At 41.4% G+C, this 23,638-nt stretch overlaps 1 protein-coding gene across 1 annotated transcript in view; it reads left to right on the top strand.

Annotated features, from left to right (window-relative positions):
* Positions 1-1,176: 1,176 nt before the first annotated feature.
* ALOX5AP (arachidonate 5-lipoxygenase activating protein) overlaps positions 1,177-23,638 on the top strand; it is a 28,362-nt gene continuing 5,900 nt past the window's right edge. Inside the window, exons 1-4 of the mRNA XM_049778881.1 lie at positions 1,177-1,252; positions 7,599-7,698; positions 16,861-16,931; positions 21,060-21,141. Coding sequence (XP_049634838.1) covers positions 1,183-1,252; positions 7,599-7,698; positions 16,861-16,931; positions 21,060-21,141 — 323 coding nt within the window. The 5' untranslated portion in view covers positions 1,177-1,182. The remainder of the gene's footprint in view (positions 1,253-7,598; positions 7,699-16,860; positions 16,932-21,059; positions 21,142-23,638) is intronic.

Genomic DNA, 23,638 nt, shown 5'->3' on the forward strand with positions numbered 1-23,638 from the left:
GTTTTATTTTTCTTAATTGTTCTTTGGCTGAAAGTTCAAAGTTCAGATATCAACAAGGGTATTTCTGAGAATTCTGTTTATGGATGATTGTCCTTCCTGTAACTTTACCTTGTCCTCTTTCTTTGCATCTTAGTTCTCATAATTAAAAAGAAAAAAAATTTTAAAAAGTGCCTATTTGCTGTACTGTTTCTTTGTTCTCTAATCATATTTGTGCTTCTTACTAGAACTTTTATATTTAGATTTCATTTTTGTTTGCTTGTTTTTTGGGGCCACACCTGGCAGTGCTCAGGGGTTACTGTGCTCAGAAATCGCTCCTGGCTCGGGGGGATCATATGGGATGCTGGGGACTGAACCCACGTCCATCCTGGGTCAGCCACATGCAAAGAAAAATGTCCTACTGCTGTGTTACCACTCTGGCTCCAGATTTCATTATTTCTTGTTTGTTTTGGTTTTTGTTAATGGGCCACTATGCAGTATTCCAACATTACTCCTGACTCTGCTTAGAAATTACTTCTGGAAGGCTTGGGGGACCAAATGGGATGCCAGGGATCAAACTTGGGTTGACTGTGTGTAAGTCAAATGCTCTACCCATTGTGCTAATGCTCCAGCCCCTGGATTTCATTCTTATCTGACCATTTTTATTTTCTGTAGAAATAGAAATATTAGCTACCCCAGAGCACTGTCACTCATAATTTAGACCTAGTTAAGGGGGCTCTGTAAAAGTCCTTTTTCTTGGTAAAAGGCTCATTCCCTACAGACACTAAAAAAAAAAAATCAAGAATAATATTCTCAGAACCTAGATTTTTTTGGTGTCTTATTTATTTATTTGTTTTGTTATTAAAATATTTTACTTAATGTAGCTTGGGGCCATACCTGGCCATGTTCAAGAACTATTCATGGCTCTGAACTCAGAGATCACTTAGGGGACTGACTGTATTGGGGTGTTGGGATTGAACTTGGGTCAACTGTGTGCAAGGCAAGCACCCTACCTGCTGTACTGCCTCAATAGTATAATACTTTGCTTTCTATTTAAAAGAAAAAGGTGGTAGCCTTGTGTCATTGTATCCTGACTTTCAGAAATTGTAATAATGAAAGGTGGTGCATACCTCACTTCCCCTTTCTGCAGTCTAGAATCGGTGCCACATAGCTGGAACAGTTCTCTTTGTGAAGCCCGAGACAAACATGGATCAAGAAATTGTGGGTAACATTGTCCTGTTGGTCATTGTCACTCTTATCAGCGTGGTCCAGAATGGTAAGTTAGGGAGCCCTTCCATAGGGTGGAATGCAAGGGCAATTTGGATTTGCTGATTGTGAAAGACAGGCGTCTGTAGTTCAGTGTGTGTGAGTGCTATTGACTATCTGTATTTGCTTTCTTCTCAAAAAAAAATTTGAACGTATAGGGAGGAGTGCATGCCTTGGCATAGACTTGTTATTTACCTTCTTTTGAGCTTTTACTTTGTGGGGTGACTAATCATGTTGGCAGAGCCTGGGGCAGCCACCTGCAGGCTTTACAAAAGTCCTTGCTGACATGTCTATACCAACATTTTAGCTTTTAATTAATGACACTGGAAGGGAGGGTGGAAGGCAGGAAGTCTAGAAAGAGAAATGCTACTTTCATTTTGACACTGGACTTAACTGAGTGGAGTCACAATCACCTGCCATTTAAGCTAAAAAAATGTGAATTGGGGACTGGAGGAAGGGGAAACACCTATTATTTTACCTCTGTATTGTTTTTCTTTTCTTTTAAAAAAATGTTTTCTTTTTTTTTTCTTTTCTTTTTTTTTTTTTAAGTTTATTTCTGGGCCATACTCAGTAGAGCTCAGGCCTCACTCTGACTTTGTCCTCAGAGATTTAGGATGCCCATATAGGGATTGAATATGGTTCAGCTGCTAGTATTCTACCTGCTGTACTGTTAGAAAATGTATTCTTTGTAGTCTGTAGAAGACTTTATGCATAATTTGGAAGCATTTAATAAATACATATTACATAGATACAGAGAATAAGGAAGGATTTGAGGTTTGTTTATTTATTTTTGGGGGGCCACACCCATTTGATGCTCAGGGGTTACTCCTGGCTTGGGGGGACTGTATGGGATGCTGGGGGATCAAACCACTGTCCGTCCTAGGCTAGCACTTGCAAGGCAGACACCTTACCTCTAGCGCCACCTCTCCAGCTCCAATGTTTGTTTATATTTTGATGAAACTAAGTTTAAAATCATGTTTAAAACTAATTGTTTATATGAGCTGGAGAAATATCACACTAGGAAAGGTGCTTGCCTTGCATGCAACCAACCAGAGTTCAATCTCTGGCCATCTATATTCTTCCTTGAGCACCATGAGGAGTAATTCCTGAATTCAGAACAGGACTAACCCCTAAGCATTGCCAGGAGGCGGTTCCAAAACAAAAACAAAAAATCCCAGCACCCAGACCTGTAAAACCAACAACTGTATATGAGTTTTTCCTAAAGCTTTGAATTCTGATAGCCTCAGATGATTTTTATTACCATCTCCAGTAGCTTTGTATTTTGCAGTTTATTAAGAGGAATTTAAAAACTCGGTGGTAGTTCCTGAATGTTTACACACTGCTACACTTTGAATTTGAGTATTTAATTAATTTGAGATAGTCTGCTGCCCCCCAAAAAGCAACAAACACACATTTAGGTCATAGTTTCTTGCCAGCCTCCTCACTCCCGACTGGCCCAACTGTAACTTTGAGTAGGCCTCTCATCTGGAAGAACACTTTGAGCTTTCTGACCTAACGTTTTTATATGAGATCATATGCAACGGAAATGCTGTGAGGAAATGAACAAAGGGATGGTTTATACTGCCTTTCCTCAAGTTTTGCTATTTCTTGAACCATGTCTGGGCTTCCTTTACCTGGGAAATCAGCAGGCAGGTTATTATTCAACCTGTGTACGCCTCTGGGGATACTGCTCGATTGCGGTCTGTGTTGGCAGGTAGAGGGAGGTGTAGCAGTAAATAAGACAGCAGAGGGAAAAGATAGGCAGGCCAGGGGAGCTGGAAACTTCTTTATACAATTCTAATAAACCTCAAGGTTACTACTGTGGATCAACTTTATAGAGTTCAGAAAATATGCAAAAATACTGGTATTTTTCTCCCAACCCACTTCTTATTTCCCCAAATGCCATTCCCAACCCTTCTTGTTAAAGACATATTTACATGTTTTTTTCCCCCAGGCACCACTGCACACTTTAACCTTGTCTTCAAACAATAAGACCCTGTCCACCTATATCTGAGAGCTGTGGTCTTGTTACATATGAGCCTCATTTCACTCAGGGTTAAGCTAGAGGCTGGCCCACCTGCTGCAACTTCCTTTTCTGCCCCAGGAACATTCTTTAGTCATCAGAATCTGTGGATTTCTTCCAACTTGATCCGAATGCAGATCAGGAAAGGTAGAACAAGTTGAAAATCTCTCCTGCCAAAAGTCTTCCTCCAAAACTGCACAAGCTGTGTTCCCATGGAGCACAGAGAAAACCATAATCTAGAAATGGTAGTCAGAAAGCTCCCACCTTCTTTGTCAAGGTGCCAGCAGCTCAGAGGTGAAGCAAATCTGGGAAACACAGAGATAAGATAGAGACAACTTCCACAGGAAGCCATACTAATTAGGATGATGAGGGACAGTGTGTGAAGCCTGCCTAAGAAGACTGTTCCTGCATGTCAGGTTATAGGAAAGGTAGTGGGAGTTAGTATTCTTTCTTTGCTTTTTTTTTGTTTTTGTTTTTGGGCCACACCCGGCGGTGCTCAGGGGTTACTCCTGGCTGTCTGCTCAGAAATAGCTCCTGGCAGGCACGGGAGACCATATGGGACACCGGGATTCGAACCAACCACCTTTGGTCCTGGATCGGCTGCTTGCAAGGCAAATGCCGCTGTGCTATCTCTCCGGGCCCCGTATTCTTTCTTTTCTATAGGAGGCAAACTTCTCTATTTCCTTCCTTTTCTAAAGTCCAGAAGAGAGACCAATGACTCTGCTGACCATTGATTAGTAAGAGATAAGGAAAGAAACTAAGTTGACAGTCGTCACCTGCCTTTCTGGTGATCACTGTTATTCCTGCACCAACCACACAGTCTGATTGATAAACCTAACAACACAACCTGGGTGATTTAGATTCTAAATATAGAACTGTGGGGGTTGAGGTGATAATACAGAAAGTAGGGTGCTTGCCTTCTACTTATATGACCCTGGCTCAATCCCTGTAATCTCATATGGTCCCTTGAGCATCACCAGGAGTGACTCCTGAGTGTAGAGTCAGGGGGAGAAGAAAGGTAAAGAATTATGGACTTCTGAAGTTCCCTAAGTATAGACCTTATCTTTATTTAAAAAATTTTTTTTTGCTTTGGGGCATACCTGGAGGATATTCCAGGTTCTGCACTCAGAAATGACTCCTGGCAGACTTAGGGCACCATAGGATAATGGAAATAGAACTCAGGTTGGCTGCATGAAAGGCAAATACCCTACTTACTGTACTATCAGTCTGTCTCAACAAGCTTTGTCTTTAAACACCATCAAAAAAATTCTATCTGCACCCTCTAGGATTGGAAGTTTGGGAATATTCACACTCTACTAAGTTCTCTTTCTTCTCATATCTTATTTGATATGAGAGTTTGCTTTGTGTCAAGCACATGGCTTGTGCTGGACATAATGCTAGCTTATTTAATCACTGCATTCTAGGAAACAACTATTATTCTTGTTTCAGAAAATAAATGTGTGTTGGAGTGATTGGAATAATAGTGGATTGTTTTAAAGCTGTTAGTGAGGTGTAAACATAGTATGCTTATATGGCAGAGTGCCTCACTTTGTTCATCCAGCACTCACTCCTAAGGAAGTGTTTTCATTGACTTCAGATCACTGCCTTGTGTTTTCTACCAACCTGCCCTGTCTCTGTTGGAAAAGTATATACCAGGTATGCTACTTTGGTATTTATCAAGTTAGTGTAATCTTCCTTCTCCACCCAAACATCTAATTTGGTTTCTAGAACCCCGTGTCAAGGGTGGAGTTATTTCTTCATTTTAAGATGCAGATTGGCACTTTCTGTGTAGGAAAACTATTTTTGCAATCCAGCTACAAAGTCTATTAAAATAATCTATACATAAATTATTGCTTTGAGAACTTAAAGCACACTGGGAACTCACATTTTTAACTCTGAGGTTAACTAAAATTTCAAGATCTTTCTATGCAATCCTGAGGAAGTGATTTCACTTCACTGACCTAGAGTTTCCTGAAGTTACAAGTCTGGTTATGTGTAACCTCACTATGTGGTATTTGAAGAAACTACATGTCATAGATAATATTAGAGAAGTGGCCAGCATGGGGGTAGACGTGGCCTTGTCTCTCTGTGTCTGTCTCCATTTTTCTCTAGCCAAGATAAATGTCAGTGGTCATTGCACACACTGTTTCTGTATCAGAATAAGAGATGATGGGGAGCAGAGGATTGGTGAGGAGTAGTCAAAGGAAGTGTAACTCTTTCAAGTTCAACTTAGAAGTATCCCTGAGTGGAACTATGGACTGAGGACAGGTTTGTTTTTTTCTTGTTAAAAGGGTAAGAATGCTGAGTAGCTTTTAGGGATGTAAAAAAAGGAAAGAAAAGATAGAGGTTCAAGAAACAGGGAAAACACCAATGAAACAGAATTTCCAACATGAATGGCAGGAACAGAGTCAATACTAAGTCTTGGAAAAGAGGAAGGGGTTGCACTTTGAGCAATGATAGAAGAAAGGCAGACTCAAAGAAACAGAACCAAATTGTGTTGCTGGCTGTAGAAACCACAGATGTTCTGCATAGTATCTTCTTTCATATATTAAGAGACTATCTTGGTCCTGGAATGACACACATCAGAACCTAGACCTAAATGTGTGGTCAGAAGAGATATTCAGAGGGTCTGGAATGATAGTATAGTGAGCAGGGCACTTGCCTCGCATGTGACCAACCTGAGTTTGATCCCCAGGACCCCTCATGCACCACGCACTAGAACTGATCCCTGAAAGCAAAACCAGGCATAAGCCCCGGTTGTGGTCCAAACCTTCCAAACCCTGCTACTTAAAAGAATAAATATTGAGAGTAGGTAGATACTTGCCTGAGCCTGGACAGTAAATTGAGTCCCTGCCATGAGCTTCAAGGTGACATGGCTCTAAGGAGAGCCACATACTCACATGGTCAATTGGATCTGAATCTCAGCTTTCCACTGAAGTGACTTAGAAAGTTATTAGACTGCTTAATACCCAATGCCTTTGTCTGCATCTGCAAGGTGGGGGAGCACCAGGGAACCCCTGTTATGTATCTCTTACAGAGCCTATGAGTTGACACACCTTCATCCTCTCCTTCATCTTCATTCATTGCACTGGTTCAGTGCAATGCTCAAATTGGGCATGCTACAAGTTGAAAGAAGATAGTTTGACTGAAAATAAAGCCAGGAAGGAATTTTTATTCATCAACAATTACAATTCAGAGGGTGACATGAAGCTGGTGAAAAGGAACATTGAGGCTGGGTCTCCAAAAATTATATTTTCTCCTTTCACTTTGGAAATGGGGTTAAAGAAATAAAATCAGAGAGGATGAAAGAGTGAGAGAACCCCTTTCTTCATTCTGCAGACACCCACTCCGGCGTTTTGTTGCCCTGCCCTGACCCTACGTACCCTCCTCCTTCCTATGCCCTGGTCTCAGCCCCACCAAACATATTTTAAACATATACTAAGAATAGCAGTCACCTGATGATGCAGTCTTCAGTGATACCTGCCAAACACAGCATATTTTCCCCGTGAACTCTGTTTTCTGTGGTTGTTTCTCTGCTCTCCTCACTAGAACACATGTTCTTTGTGTCCTTCATGTTTTTCTTCTAAAAGTGTGATAGAAGACAAATATCACAGAAAGAACCATTCCCCTGTACTTACTCTTTCTTTGGCTTCATTTGTAAATCTACAAGATTCCACTCCCTCACCTCCCACATCTCTCATTATAAGTTTAACATGCTATATACCCCACACTCGGTCACTATAATATTAAATTCCCATGGAGTACAGTGATCTAACTCTTACATCTGATTTTGTCCCCTGCATCTTCCATCTGATTTCTTTCCCTGATTCCTTCATCTGTTTTTATCCTCTGTGCTGCTCATGCCCTCCTCCCAAGCACAATGTATGTGGCCTCCCTCTAGAATGAATTCTCATCTACCTTCAGCAAGGCATTTCAACATTATGGTTTTACCTTGACTCATTGGTCTTTTTCCTTGGACTGGAGGGAGATCCTTGAAAGGAGGGAGACTGTGTCTTGCTTTCTATGGGGATTAGCAGATAGCAGTGCTCTCTGCCTGTCTGTGTCTATCTAATCCATCCATCCATCCATCCATCCATCCATCCATCCATCCATCCATCCATCCATCCACCCATCCATCCATCCATCTATCCATCCATCCATTCATCTATACATCCATCCATTCATCTTCCCTAAAGAATGCTTGGTGAAGCACAGTAGGAATGTTGGATGAGTAACCATATGAGCTAATGAACTTTCTAGAAAATAATGGAGGGGGTAACTGGCTCATACATATTCCCATGACAAACCAAATCCAAATCTTTTTCTCTGGCAGCGTTCTTTGCTCAGAAGGTGGAACATGAAAGCAGGACCCAGAATGTGCGAACCTTCCAGAGGACAGGGACACTCGCCTTTGAGAAGGTCTACACTGCCAAGTGAGTGATTCTAAACATTGACACTGCCGACATGAGCATGCAGTCTGCCATATGGACTGAAGCATATTCACAAGGTCACATGTCTCTCTAGGCCAGTGTGGAGAATGCCAGACAGGTGGGCTTCCCAAAGCACATTGAACTTGACATGGGGACACACCTCTTGGTGCTAGAAAGTGCAGACATTATAAGTAACAAGTGGAGCTGGGGCTGAGGCTCAGTGACAGAGCACATGCCTTTATACCAGGACCTGAGTTTGACTTAGCTCGTCATGTTCTCCATACTCTTCATTCCCTCCACTATGTACACCCTTCTCAAGCGCTGGCTAGGAGTGGCCTGTGACCTGGGCACTATTGTGTGTGTTCCATACAGAAAATGAAAAAAGGAAAAGAGATGGGCAATTGTTTGGATTGGAGACATGTGATATCTATAGACCCTTGCTGCCTTTATGATTCCACATACCTGTCATGTATGCAAAGGAGGAACCAGTTTCCCAACAATGTTCACACATTGCTCTAATTTCCGGAATCAGTTCTGAGGTCAGACAAAAATTTCATTAGGTAGTAGGGCTCCTTGAGTAACCCCATTCTGAAAAGAAAGAGCAAGCCAATTGTGCAAATGTTCCCTATTCCTTCTCCTTTATTTTCACTAGGCATGCTGTTGCAGTGATAATGCCACAAAGGTGCTGTTTGGTCAGCAAATTCTCAGGAGATTGTTCTAAGGGGCACTTTACTTTTATGGAAAATGTATTTTTTTTTGTTCACACTCAGTGGTGCTCAGGGGTTATTTCTGCTCTGTGATCAGGCAGATTTCTGGCAGGCACAGGAGACCATATTGGATGCCAGGATTTGAACCACTGTCTGGCTGCATGCAAGGCAAATGCCCTACCACTGTGCTATCTCTCCAGTCCCTGGAAAATGTATAAATTTTTGTTGCGACTTAGGGGCCCCACTCAGCTGTAGTCAGGGCTTAACCCTAGTTCTCAGGTGCTCAACAAACTCTCTATGGTGCCAGAGATTGAAAAGGGGTTAGCCCTCAGCTAACATCATGTATGAAAGTAAAATCCAAATGGATTAAAGACCTTGATATCAGATTTGAAGCTATAAGGTATATAAAACAACATGTAGGTAAATCACTCCATGACATTGAGACTAAAGGCAACTTAAGGAGAAAACAGCACTCTCCAAACAAGTGGAAGCAGAGATAAATAGATGGGACTATATTAAGCTGAGAAGCTTCTGCACCTCAAAGGAAATAGTGCCCAGAATACAAAAGCCACCCACTGAGTGGGAGAAATTATTCACTCAATACCCATCAGATAAAGGACTACTATCCAAAATATACAAGGTATTGACAGAACTATACAAGAATAAAACATCTAACCCCATCAAAAAATGGGGAGAAGAAATGAACAGACACTTTGTAAAAGAAGAAATGCAAATGGCCAAAAGGCACATGAAAAGATGCTCAACATCACTAATCATCAGGGAGATGCAAATCAAAAGAATTATGAGGTACAACCTCATGCCACTGAGATTGGCACACATCACAAATAAGGAAAACAAGCAGTGCTGATGGGGATGTGGAGAGAAAGGAACTCTTTTTCACTGCTGGTGGGAATGCGGTCTAGTCCAACCTTTATGGAAAGCGATCTGGAGATTCCTCCACAAACTAGAAATTGAGCTCCCATACGATCCCGCTATACCACTTGTAGGAATATACCCAAGGAACACAAAAATACAATACAAAAATCCCTTCCTCACATCTATATTCATTGCAGCGCTATTTACAATAGCCAGACTCTGGAAACAACCAAGATGCCCTTCAACAGATGAGTGGCTAAAGAAACTATGGTACATAATATACACAATGGAATACTATGCAGCCGTCAGGAGAGATGAAGTCATGAAATTTTCCTATACATGAATGTACACGGAATCTATTATGCTGAGAGAAATAAGTCATGGGGAGAGAAAAAGACACAGAATAGTTTCACTTATCTATGGGTTTTAAGAAAAATGAAAGACATATTTAGCAGTATCTCAGAGACAAGAGAGATGAGGGCTGGTAGGTGCAAAGTGGTGAGTGCAGTTAGAGAAATAACTACTCTAAGAACTATCATAACAATGTGAATGAATGAGAGAAGTAGAAAGCCTGTCTCGAGTACAGGTGTGGGTGGGATGGGGAGTAGGTAGATCTGGGAAATTGGTGGTGGGAATCTTTCACTGGTGAAGGAGGTGTTCTTTACATGACTGTAATCATACAACTGCAATCATGTTTGTAATCACGGTGTTTAAATAAAGATAATTTAACAATAAAAAAAAAGAAAAGGGGTTAGCCCATGCTAGGCAGATACCTTTGACCCTGTTCAATGTCTCTGGCCATAGAAATGCAGGGTTTGAGAGTCTATTACCTCTGAGCTCCTCTGTGACCAGTAGAGCCTTTATAAACAAGATATTTTTTATATGGCCAGAGATCTTACCACAATGGAAAGCAGTAATAGCAGAAGCAGGCCTGCAGACTCGTGCAGAAGTGACAGGAGGCTCTGAGGCCTGCTGGTTGAGAGAGAGCAGGCCAGACTAGTGGGTTTCTACCACTTCCTCCTGGAAATAGTGTCAAACTAGCTGTTGTGTGTGTGTGTGTGTGTGTGTGTGTGTGTGTGTGTGTGTGTGTGTGTGTGTTTAATTAGCTACGGTGGAGGCACTGCCTTGGTGCCAGTCTTCAAATTGTGGAAGAATCGTTGGTGGTTGTGCTGTGTCATTTAAAAGGGTGGTGTGGACTTCCTAAGGCCAGAAGGAGCCACTGGGTACAGTGAGAGTGGGGTGATTGTTGCTTGGGGTTTCTAACATGGAGGTTACTGCATCCTATCTACTTCAATCTATGGCAGGGGTCTCAAACTCGAGGCCTGCGGGCGGTTTGCAGCCCTCCGTACAACATTTTGTGGCCCACGGCCGGCCTTCAGATATCGCAGTAATCTCGATTATTCGCTTACTGAATAATCGCAATGAAAATCGAATTAGTAAGAAAAAAATCGCATTAAACATTCACATACTCCGTGCAGTCTGTTCGGGGTACGCAAATGTTTAATGCGATTTTTTTCTTACTAATGCGATTTTTTTTTCTTTTTCTTTTTCTTTTTTTTTTATTTAAACACCTTGATTACATACATGATTGTGTTTGGGTTTCAGTCATGTAAAGAACACCACCCATCACCAGTGCAACATTCCCATCACCAATGTCCCAATATTCGGTAAGCAAAATCCCTTATGTGGCCCTGCCTCACCCAGACTTTGCCTCCTGCGGCCCCCAGGTAAATTGAGTTTGAGACCCCTGATCTATGGGCATTTTTTTTTTTTTAGTTTTTGGGCCACACCCGGCAGTGCTCAGGGGTTACTCCTGGCTGTCTGCTCAGAAATAGCTCCTGGCAGGCACGGGGGACCATATGGGACACCGGGATTCGAACCAACCACCTTTGGTCCTGGATCGGTTGCTTGCAAGGCAAACGCCGCTGTTCTATCTCTCCGGGCCCGCATTTTGTTTTTTATTTTTTAAGATTGGAGGTCTGAGAGGGGACAAAAATCATGGACTGAAAGAGAGCTGGGAATAGGTAAGGAGGGGACTCCTATGAGTCACCCAAACACCACTGAAGTTCTGTTACTAAGACCACTTCCTCCCTGACATAGCTCCATGTGTGTCTGTGGATGGTTATAGAGAGGCTGAATCACAGATGCATAAGACAGCTGCTGCTGGCCAAAGCAGGTTGTCAGGGTTGGTCTGCCTTGGTCAGGAGGCTGTAAGAGGATTATTGTTTGTTAGGTGAGGGGTTCATTTGTTAGTTCAGTTACTTGTCCCTAGTAAAAGCTTCTCCCAGTGCACCAGGAGGCAGTCAGGATGAGTGGTTGAGGTAGAAGAAAAGAGCATGTATTTAATCTTGCTATCTGAAAAATAAGAGTGAAGCATCACTCATTTTTAAGACACACTGAGAATGGTTGGGCTCATGTTTATATATATAATGATGATAAAATAATTTGGTTGATGGTTTGTGTTTAGCAAGAATGTTTAACAACAATAACTATAAAGGAAAGGTAGCATAGAGGATAAATGTGCACTCGCACTCACGAACGAATGTGTGTTTTGTTGGACCACACCTGACAGTGTTCAAGGCTTATGCCTAGCTTTGTGCTCAGGGATCACTTGGCAGAACTTGGCAACCATATATAATGCCAGGATGTCCTGGTTGTTCATGTCTAAAGCAAGCCTCTTGCCCACTATACTCTGTCTGGCCTGGAATCTATTTCCTTTAGCATAAAAATTGATGGCAAACAAATACTTTGCAAGTTTGAGGCAGATTTAGTAGCTCAAGCTTAGTCTCAGTTTATGGTCTAGCCCACCATCTCCTCTGAAACATTAGAGAAATGTGAACCTTAAACTTTATTTGTGTGTATAAAAGACTGAATTCAAAGGTATGCATCTGCCCACGAGCATGACTAGAACATTTAATGCATCAATGCTTGATTTTTTTTTTGATATCCTGCTTGATTGACCTAAGATCCCTCTCCTTGAGTGTACAAGCCCAGGTTGCAGAGAATACCCAAAATTGTAAAGTTATGGCTTTTTCCTTTTAACTGTGTTCCCTACCTAGATGAGCAGTTCATGCATTCTTTAAAAAAATTGTTTGTTTTGGGGCTACATCTGGTGGTACTCAGAGCTTACTCCTGGCTCTGTGTCCATCTGCTGTACTATTTCTGGCCCTGGTTTATGCTATCTTAAAGAGTGCTGCAGAGAAGTTATACAACAAAAAATATTTTTAGTTTTGTGTCACACCTGTCTGCACACAGAAATCACTCCTGGCTAAGTCAAAGGATCATGTGGAATGCCAGAGATTAAATCCAGGTTGGCCACATAAAAGGCAAGTGCCCTTCCTGCTGTACTTTCTCTCAGACCCCAACAAAGCAAAAAATTTAAGAATATAAATGTGCAAAGAGTTAGTATGATTTCTGGTGGTCCAAGAAAGTGTAGTCTCATCTTACTATAGACCTTGCCTCTCATTTTATAGTACTTAGCCAGGGTTTAACATTTCACAAAAGACATTATGGGAAATGCCACCCTAATGTTCCTTCTCCTCTTTACCTCTCAGAATCCAGTCTAGACTAATTTTTAAGCACGTGTCATATGACCTGAAGTTAATAGTTAATACATTGAGACTGTTGATTAGTATTGACACTCTTGATGGTATGTACTTACTTTAAATTAACCTTAACTAATATTAATCTAAGTGCTTCTGTTCCTAAAGGTGAAGAAAAATGGAAGTAGCAATGACTTCTTTTCACCATAAAAACATTGAAAATTCAGAGCATCAAATTGAACATAGCATGGTAAATTGCCTCAAAATCAGCTTAGAAACTCAGTTAGGCTTCAAGGATTGAGAACTAAAATAGGTTTGTTAGTTTAGTCTTGCAGATAAAAATGGCACAGAATTCTTTACGAAAGAAGATTTGCAGTAATAATAATTTGTCAGTAGGAAAGACATTTCCATTGGGATTTACCTAAATGAAAACATTGAAGCAATAATAGCACTCACATATTGAATTCTTACTATGAATCAGGTATCACTTTATTTCATTTTCTTCTCACAACCATCTGGAGAAGTAATTAATAATTTCTCCATTCATCTCTACAGAGGGAAAAAAATTGAGACTCAGAGAAACAAGGAAACACACCAACATTCACATTGCCAGTAATAAATGGCACCTCTCAGGATAGAGTCAGGCTGTGTGATGAATATCTGCTGGAGATTCATTGTAGTTACTGAAGTCCTGAATTCAGTGCTGCATTGGCACTTTGTTGAGAAGAGACACATGTGTATGAAGCTTTGGATGAAAGAGAATTTCTGACCCCTATTGTCAGGATGGCCCAGTTCTCTGGGTTCTTTCCAGGGGATGGATCAAGGGTTGGGCACTGCAGCATTCTTAGTGAAATCACTGATGCGAGGCCCTTTATGTCTAAACACAAGTACACAGCTAATTTATGGGGTAAATGATGAGAACTCTGGAGAAGAAACCAGATGAGGAATTCCAAAGAACACATTTGACTAAAAGGTCAAATATAGTGTTAAAATGGCACCTTTGGTACTACCTATGCTGTGTGAAATAAATTTGAACACTATATAATCAAATGTATTGAAATATATTTGAAATAAATCAAGTTATTCTCAAACCTGAGCACAAATCAGACTTGACAAGAGAGTTCACTAAAATTCAGATTCCTAGGCCCTTCTTGGAGAGTTTTGAGTAAAAATTTGATTTTTTTGACTAATGTTTGCATTTCTAGCAAGTAAATAGGCAATTCTAATGCCAGTGATTCCTAGACCATACCTGAAAACCACAACATTAGTCTTTTTTAAGCCTGACTAGGTCTTAGAGTCATTAATGATCAGTCTCTTGGTCTTGTAGGTAAGGAATCTAAGTCCAGAGAGATTCTGGGCCAATAGCTAACAGCTGGTTTATGTCAAGTTAGGAACTAAATCTCAATCATGAGCCCTTTCTGCTATACTGCTTTATCCCTCTCTCAGACCTCCATATCCAATTGAGCTTATTGTTCATGTCTTATTGATTGTTCCTATCAAGAGTGTATGCTCCTCAAGAGAATACTCAGCATTTAATTGAATGTAGTTGAATAGATTTGTAAAATAGAACGTAGTTGTAATAGATTTTGTTTTGAGTTAAAATGACCAATGATGTAACATCTAGCTTTATCACTTCATAGCCTTATGACCCTGCCATGTCTTTTAACTTCTACAAGACTTAGTTTTTCAGCTGAAACATGCATGTAAATTGTGGTAGATAGAATGTGCTCCTCCCTTTTTTCCAAGAATGTTCATAATGAACCCCTCAAATTAGGTAAAGCCACATGGTAAGGGGAACCAAAGATTGCTAATTAACTGAGAAAGTGAAAGGTTGGTCTGAGATTATCTGTAGGGCTAATGAAATCTGTTGGGTTCTTGAAAGTGAAAAGAGGAGGCTTCGAGTTAGTCTTTGAGTGTTTTTGTGGTAAGAGCTCCAGGCTTGGAAGGAAGCCATATAAACTTGAGGTAGCTGGGACAGGCAAAAAGATGAATACTTTCCTGGAACTTTCAGAAGAATTAAAGTCATGTCAGCAAGTTGATTTGAGCCCATTTCAGACTTCTGACATCCAGATGACTGATTTTTGGGCTTTGTTGTTTGTTTTGTTTTGTTTAAGGGCGGTCAGGCACATTTGGCAGTGCTCAGAGTTTGCTTCCAACTCTGTGCTCAGGGATAGCTTCTGGCAATGCTCAGGGAACTATACATGGTGCTGGGACTGAACACAGGTCAACTGCATGCAAGGCAAGTGCCTTAACTGCCATTAAATTTCTCTAGCCCCAATTTGTATTGTTTTAAAGCCATTATGTTTGTGGCTTTTTGTTCCAACCACAGAAAACTCACACAGTCTCTATAGGGAGGGGTTTAAAGAAGAAATGTATAAACAGTGCCTATGGTAGAGTGAGAGTTTCTTAGGGGCAGGGAAGCCTGAGCTTACACAGAGCCATCATATGGCCCCAAGGCACATTCCTCACACCATTTTTTTCTTAATCCATTTTGGTTTATATATATATATATTTTTTATTTTTTATTTTTTTTAGTTTGTGGGTCACTATTTGTGATCCTCTGGGAAGGAACTCAGACCTCTTAGGTAAAGCATGAGTTCCACCCTTTGATCCATCTTCCTGTCCTTGATCTTATTTTCTTTTCTTTTTATCTTTTGTGTAGGGCACACTTGTCATTGCTCAGAGTTTACTCCTGGTTCTGTGCTCAAATATCACTGGTTGGGTTTGGGGGACCATATATGGTGCCAGGAATTGCATATAGATTGATGATAGATAGACAGACAGATGGACAGAAAGATAGATAGATAGGTAGATAGAAAATAGATAGTGCACCTGCTGGAATATCCACATCAATCCCCTTTATTTTTTTCAAATTGCATAAAATAATTTGAATACTTTTTTGTTTGTTTAGGGGGGCGTACCTGTCTGTGCTCAATGATTGTTTCTGGGATCATTCCTAGCAGTACATAGGAGAACATAGGTGATGCCAGGGATCCAATAGGGGCCAGCCATGTACAAGGCAAGCAAGCATTTTACCTCTATACAAGCGTTTTTCTTTTCTTTTTTTTTTTTTTGGGCCACACCCGGCGGTGCTCAGGGGTTACTCCTGGCTATCTGCTCAGAAATAGCTCCTGGCAGGCACGGGGGACCATATGGGATGCCAGGATTCGAACCAACCACCTTAGGTCCTGAATTGGCTGCTCGCAAGACAAAAGCCGTTGTGCTCTCTCTCCAGCCCCTATACAAGCGTTTTTCAACCACTGTGCCATGGCACACTAGTGTGCTGTGAGATATTGTCTGGTGTGCCATGGGAAAAATTCCAATTTCATCTGTAACATGTGGCTTTGGCTGAAAATAGACCAATCATTAGATTATTTCATAATAAAGTAATTATAAAATAATTTCTTTGTGTTTATTTGATTCCTATTCAAAAGAATTACTTTATATGTAGTCAATATAGGCACAGAGTTAATTTTTTAAAACATTTTCTAATGGTGGTGTGCCTCGTGATGTTTCTTTTCATGAAAAAAGTGTGCCTTTGGGGGGGGAAGTGTGCCTTTGCACAAAAAAGGTTGAAAAACACTGCCTTATACTATCAACTGGAGTTCAGTGCTCACTCTTGTGTCCTCAACCTGCCCTGTGAGTTTGCACTGACTTGTGTGTCTGACACCAGAGCTTTCTGCTCTATGCTTGTCTCCTTTTCTACCACTCTGCTGCCTGCATTGCTCACTTTTCAATTCCAAGAAGCACTTTGGCACCAGTCAGGAGCAGGAAGCCTGCCAAGATGAATCTATCAAGAAATATAGTCTCTGATCAGCTTCAACGAGGAACAGAGTAAATGGATTCCAAGAATGTATTTGTTCTCCACCACTGCCTGTGATGTGGGCTTCTTCTTGAGTAGACAGAAGTGGAATTATGAATGGGGCTTGCATGCCCTGAGTTGTGGTGATTATTCATTTGGGGATTTGGGTCAATTTCTTCAACTACCCTATGGCAAGGTGTTTCCTGACCTATCTGTGACTTCTTTCTTTATTTCACAGCCAGAACTGTGTGGATGCATACCCCACTTTCCTTGCCGTGCTCTGGAGTGCAGGGTTACTCTGCAGTCAAGGTAACTCAGCCTTCCCTTTGTTCTCTTTCTGAAACGTGCCTTTGGAGGGGATTTAAGTGCATGCCTTTGGTGGAACAGACTTTTCCTGACTTCCAGCTCCATCCATAATGCTCCTGGAGAGGTGCGCTCCCTTCCCCCTTCTGCAGGGACTGTTTCAGGCAATGCTTTGTGATTGAACAGAGCAATAATTCATCGCTAATGCCTGTTCCCTGGTGGCTAAGGAGAGGCAGGCTGACAAGGGTGGTTTAAAGCTAACTGTGACTCAGAATCCTAGAGCAGCCTTTGCACAAGTACAAGGCCATGATCAATGAGCACTCCTGAGGGATCTATGCTGGCACTGTAGTCACTGGCCCTTATGCTAATCAGCTTCCTGTTCTGGGCCAATCTTCCTAGACACACTGGCTTTCTTCATGTGATCAGCGGCCCATACTTTTGACTTTGGCGATTGACATTCCTGGAGTTGATTTGAAATGAAATAGAAATCAGAGTCAAGCTTTTGCATCCCCTCATGGGCTGGGCTGTGTGTTTGGGTGAAACTTGGAACAAACTGGTTACTTCCACTCTGTGGCCCAGCAGGGGATCTACAGAAAGGCCACCAGTATCTTCTATTGATCTCTGTGACCTTATCTTTATCCTGCCACTATTTCCCTCTATTGCCTTTGGTTCTGGGAAAGTAGCTGGTGTCAGGTTTCCAGCTGGTGGATAACAGGATCAGGAATGATATCCCAAGTCTTTTTTGGCTAAATTCTGGCCTAGTCTCCAATTTACTCTTTTTTTTTTTTCTCCATGACATCAAATACCTACTATGTGCTAAGCTTTGTTTCTGGTGATAAATGAGACAGAGATGGTGGTAAGTCCTGCAACTGTTATTGGCCTGTGAATTATAGAAAACAAGTGAACCAAGAGTTTACTGCTGAAGTGAGAGTATCATGAAGGAAGCAGACAGGATGCATGATGGAAAGTGGAGGCGAAGGGCAGCAGAAGCCACTTCAGAGACACCATGTGGCCTCCAGCTGTGCTCTGCAGGGCTGTCAGTAAGCGATTTATTTTTTCCTCTCTATCCTGAGTTAAATAAGAAACATGCCTGGCACTACTTGAAAAATCAAGTTGAACTACGCTCAGATGAAGAGTTATGATGCCTTTTATGTCTGAGATGAAGCTTGATAGAGACAAATCTAGCGTTGTTACAGCTAGATAAATACAAAGAGAGTTTAAAGATATTTCAGAGCCCTGGAAATAAGTATTTCCTACCCAAACAAATTGGTATTGCCAAGAACCAAAAGTGTCACCCAATCTTGTTAAATAATTATTGTTTCTTATTGATGTAGACTGTATAATATTTTACATGGGCCACCCCCAGTAGTGCTGGGTGTTGGATCCCAGGAGTTAGTGCCTGCCAGTTCAGTTCTTGCATCTGGTGAGATTTGGAGGCTCACTTAGAGGTCACCAGAGTTACACTCAGTGTTGAGGGGCATGTGGTACTGAGGATCAAATTCAGGGTGTTGCACATGAGAGGCAGGTATCCTACCATTTGAGCTATTTCTCCAGTCTAGTAGAATTTTTTAGTAGTTTATTTTTGTTAGTTTTGTTTTGAGGCTACATTTGGCAATTTTCAGGGCTTACTTCTGGCTCTTCAGTCAGGTTCACCCATGGTGGGCTCAGAGGACCACAGAGAATACCACGGTGGAGCCAGGTTGGCTGCATGCAAGACATCTTACCCACTCTATTATCACTTTGGCTCTAGTAAAACTAAGAAGAATCTGGGAGATTATCCTCGCCCAATGTAACCCCTTCAGTTTATAGAACCAGAGCACAAATCTGATCAGAAAGATCAATGATATGCTCAGATTGCAGACTCTGGGAGTCTGATATGAGCCTAAGGCACTGCTCTTGGTATAAGCAGACCATATGCTCCAGAGAAGGTTTATGTGAAGCCTGTGCCCACCCCTTAATGCTTGCAGCTCAAGCTCCCCTTTATCCTCATGGAAAAAGGGGTGTTAATTAGAATACCAGTTGGATGCCACAAATCAGGAAAAACATTGTCAAAATGGTAAGTATGGCCATTTTGTGACTTTCAGAGAAGAAGATGAAATCTAGAAGCCATTTGTTTCCTTTCCTTTTCTTTTCTTTCTTTAATTTAATTTAATTTTATTTTATTGCCACACATATGTTAGGGCTCATGGCTTACTCTTGGTGGGCTTAAGGAACCTATGGATAGAATCTAGGGATAGAATCTGGATCGGTGCTTTACCCATTGTGTGGCTCTGGTCCCAGAACTCATTTCTTTTGTACGTCTGTGTGTTTGTTGTTGCTGCTGTTGTTGTTATTTTGCCTCTACTACCTAACAGTAGTATTTCAAGGAGCTCAGCAGACTCATGGAAAGTAAGTACTCAGGTATAGAATTGATGACAGCAATTTTGAGGTGACCCATTGAAGGGTCACGACTCAATCACGACTCAGGTTTAGAAGTCTCAGTTTATTTGTGAGACAGGCCCATGCCTCTCCTATAGATTAATGCGCTTAAAGTCCTATTCATACTTGGCATAAATCAGACTCACAAAGTGGCACTGCAGTGTATTTCAATTTAGAAGTAAAGTCCAAAAAATGCTGCCACTAATGGTGTTACTGGGTGTGATATGGCTTAGAATCAAACAGACCTAGTCAAATTTCCTGTCTTCCTTGTTCCAGCTACCTGAATAGTACTCATTCATTTTTGGAAAGCCTGACATAGAGCCAATGGCTAACAAAAGACTCCTGTTCTCAGGGAGTATTGGGTTTGGAAGGCAATTTTGAGTAAACTGACCTTCTGAACCTAATCCAGTTAGTGCTCTAGCCTAGGTGGCTGGCACCATCAGACACCTGAGTGCTTGGGGTCCTTTGTAACTGTCAAAAAGTCAGTGTGGTTAATTTGGTGCATGAATAATGTCAGGAGGTTTTATATCTCAGCCACTGTTTCTGCCTCACAATGATGTCTGATTGCTCTTTACTTTGCTTATTCCCCCCCCCCCCCCACTAAATGCACAATGAATACAGTATGTCTTCTAGGGGGCAGAAGTTCTGGTGAATCTGGATTTATAACTCTCATCTGGAGACATTTGAACTTTATGGGTTATTTGGGGTGGGGTTTTGTGGCAAGTCCTCAAAGGGTAAAATGTAAAGCAGAGTTTCCTTTTCTAGAGATCTTTTTGGAACAACAACAGTTGTGCAGAAAAGAGTAGGCATAATGTTGCAGGGACATCTAGAGATGAAGGATGCCTTTTAAGAGAACAATAATCAATCAATCAATTAATGGCTTTTGAGCCACACCTGACTGCACTTAGGGATTATTTCTGGTGGGCCAGAAGGACTCTATATAGGACAGAGGTTGAACCCAGGTTATCTGCATACAAGGCAAGCACTTTATCTATTGTACTATCATTCTGACCCCCCTAAGGGAACTACCATTCAATTAAAGTTCAATTAAAGTTCAATTAAAGTTATCCCAGTGCTATGAATAATCTTTTTGGAGAGGAGGTACACACTTTTAGGTAGATGCTTGTGGTGAACCATACATTTTCTTGGTAAACAATTTGGGGCACTTGCACACAGAACCTAAACTTCAGCCCTTTGAATGATCTTGTGTTCCACCAGCTGATCGTCTCAGAAACTTTTTGAGCCACATTCTGAGTCTGGAAATAGAAAACATGATTCTGGTCAAGTTAAAAGTGTTCAACTTACAAGATGGATATGAAAACACTTGATTAACAATAGTACAATGCAATATATATTCACATTACTGGTATCAAAGTGCTCAGATTTCTTCTAATCTGAGGTTTTGTGATGAAATTCATGATGTCCTCAACTGTCAGAACTCAAGGCCTCTTTGACCCACGTGATATTGTATAATTATGGGTACTCATGGTTTTTTTTTTGGCCACACCCATTTGATGCTCAGGGGTTACTCCTGGCTAAGCGCTCAGAAATTGCCCCTGGCTTGGGGGGACCATTTGGGACGCCGGGGGAACGAACTGCGGTCCTTCTTTGGCTAGCGCTTGCAAGGCAGACACCTTACCTCTAGCGCCACCTCACCTGCCCCTCATATTGTTTTAAACATGCTTGTAATATGGATACTTTTCTTTCTTCATTTAGCACCTGCTGCCTTCGCTGGACTGATGTACTTATTCGTGAGGCAGAAGTACTTCGTTGGCTATCTAGGAGAGAGGACTCAGAGGTAGGCTGCCGGTGGTGAAGAACCAAAGTGATCCATACTTTTGAGCACAAAGAATGATAATGCATTCCAATATCAGCCTAACATTTAGAGTTTGATGGGAGATGAAGACTGATTCAGATTCTTCGTTTTTTACTCTCTCAACTTTGCTGGCTCTGAAGACATAACTGGGGGATTTGATTAGTTTTTTCCATTAAAGCATGCCCTCCTCCCTTCTCCCCCACAGCATTGGGATCATAAAGGACATTTCACCTTCAGGCTCTGCACCTTGATTGCAACCCCACACCCTCTGCTCCCACCTGACAGAGTCTGGAGGATCAAATAACATTCTCTGTCTGGCTCCCCCAGCAGTAAACCATTTCATTGTTTTCTTAGAGAAATGAGAACTAAGGCTGGCACCTTGTGATAAGTTCCCATGAGTAACGGATCTTCTGGGGAGCAGCACAAAGAAAGTCTAGAAAGCAAGATGCAATGAGATGGAATGAGGAAGATCACATAAAGTCACCCCCACATTGCTTCGAGGCTCTGCCAGACAGAAGGCAGCAAAGCAGAGTTTCCACTGTTTTCTGAGTCCTGGCTGGGAAATTTGAAAATTTTGGGGGTGGGGATGAGGAACACACCCAAAAGTGCTCAGTACTTATTCCTGGCTCTGTGCTCAGGGATCATAACAAGTGATGTTTAGGGCATCTAGGTAAGGAGTGGGATAAAATTTGGTTTTGCTGCATGCAAGGTGAACACTCTGAGTGCTGTATTATCTCTCTAGCTCTGGAAGTCTGTTTGTAAAACAAAATGATGATGCAAAAAAAAATGCTCCAGTTTTAGTGTGCACAACTCAGTTAGTAAGAGATTAGAATTTTTACTTTACTAGAAAAACTCCGGAGATGGGATAGGATCTGGGAGACCTTCCCACAATCCCTCTTCCTTCCCTTGCCTCACACACCTCTTTGTTCTTTTCAATTGCTCTCTTCTCTGATGGTAATGACTTCTCCTGCCAATGGCTACCTTCAGCTATAACAAGGGCAGAAACTTTTACCCAGGAGGTGAAAGTTCCCCATAGTGCCTGTAAGCTCACCAAGTTGGGGATTTAGATGGTGAGCTGCAATGGGAGAAGAATGATTCCTCACTACAATTCCTTTCTGCATAATACTCCTCATTCTGTTGAAACCACAAGTTTGTTATCTCCCTAATAACAACGTTTTTATCTCCCTAATACAGTCGTAAGTCATATTTTTCATTCTTCCTGTCTCTGAAAGCCTCACTTCTACTGGCCTAGTTGGCTGCCTGTTGTCAGGAGGAGAGAGGACAAGTGTCTTTCATTTAAATAAAGGGTTTTGCTCTCTTTAGTTGTTTCTCTCCCAAAGACTCTATGCTTTGGCCAGTTTCCACACTCTTCTGTCACCTTAAAAGAGCTTCATTTCTAAACCAATCTGTGGAGCCTAGCAAATTGTTCTCTGTACCAACAGATATGTCCTTTCACAGGTGATCACTTCTAGGGAGTGATCAAGTGGCAGGCGTAAGAAATAGTCTATAGACAGAAAATCTTAAAGCCCCTGGACTTCCCTGAACCCCACTGAAATGTAAATGGCCTGACTTTTTTTTTTTTTTTTTTTTTTGGTTTTTTGTTTTTGGATCACACCTGGCTGCGCTGAGGGGTTACTCCTGGCTCTATGCTCATAAATCACTCCTGACAGGCTCGGGGGACCATATGGGATGCTGGGATTCGAACCACTGACTTTCTGCATGCAAGGCAAATGCACTACCTCCATGCTATCTCTCCAGCCCCATCGCCTGACTTCTTAAATTCTCTATTTATTTATTTATTTATTTATTTGTTTGTTTGTTTGTTTTTGTTTTTTCGGCCACACCCGTTTGATGCTCAGTGGTTACTCCTGGCTAAGCACTCAGAAATTGCCCCTGGCTTGGGGGGACCATATGGGATGCCGGGGGATCGAATCGTGGTCCTTCCTTGGCTAGCGCTTGCAAGGCAGACACCTTACCTCTAATGCTACCTCACTGGCCCCAAATTCTCCATTTATTTTTATTTTTTCATTTTAAATTCTCCATTTTGATAATCACCCAACCACACACCCCACCAGAAACCAGAACTAACTTTCTTTCTTTCTTTCTTTCTTTCTTTCTTTCTTTCTTTCTTTCTTTCTTTCTTTCTTTCTTTCTTTCTTTCTTTCTTTCTTTCTTTCTTTCTTTCTTTCTTTCTTTCTTTCTTTCTTTCTTTCTTTCTTTCTTTCTTTCTTTCTTTCTTTCTTTCTTTCTTTCTTCTCCTTCTTTCTTCCTTTCTTTCTTTCTTTCTTTCTTTCTTTCTTTCTTTCTTTCTTTCTTTCTTTCTTTCTTTCTTTCTTTCTTTCTTTCTTTCTTCTTTCTTTCTTTCTTTCTTTCTTTCTTTCTTTCTTTCTTTCTTTCTTTCTTTCTTTCTTTCTTTCTTTCTTTCTTCTCCTTCTTTCCTCCTCCTTCCTTTCTTCCTCTTCCCTCCTTCCTTTTTTCC

This window comes from Suncus etruscus, chromosome 8, assembly GCF_024139225.1.
Source record: "Suncus etruscus isolate mSunEtr1 chromosome 8, mSunEtr1.pri.cur, whole genome shotgun sequence".
Classification (NCBI taxonomy): Eukaryota; Metazoa; Chordata; class Mammalia; order Eulipotyphla; family Soricidae; genus Suncus; species Suncus etruscus.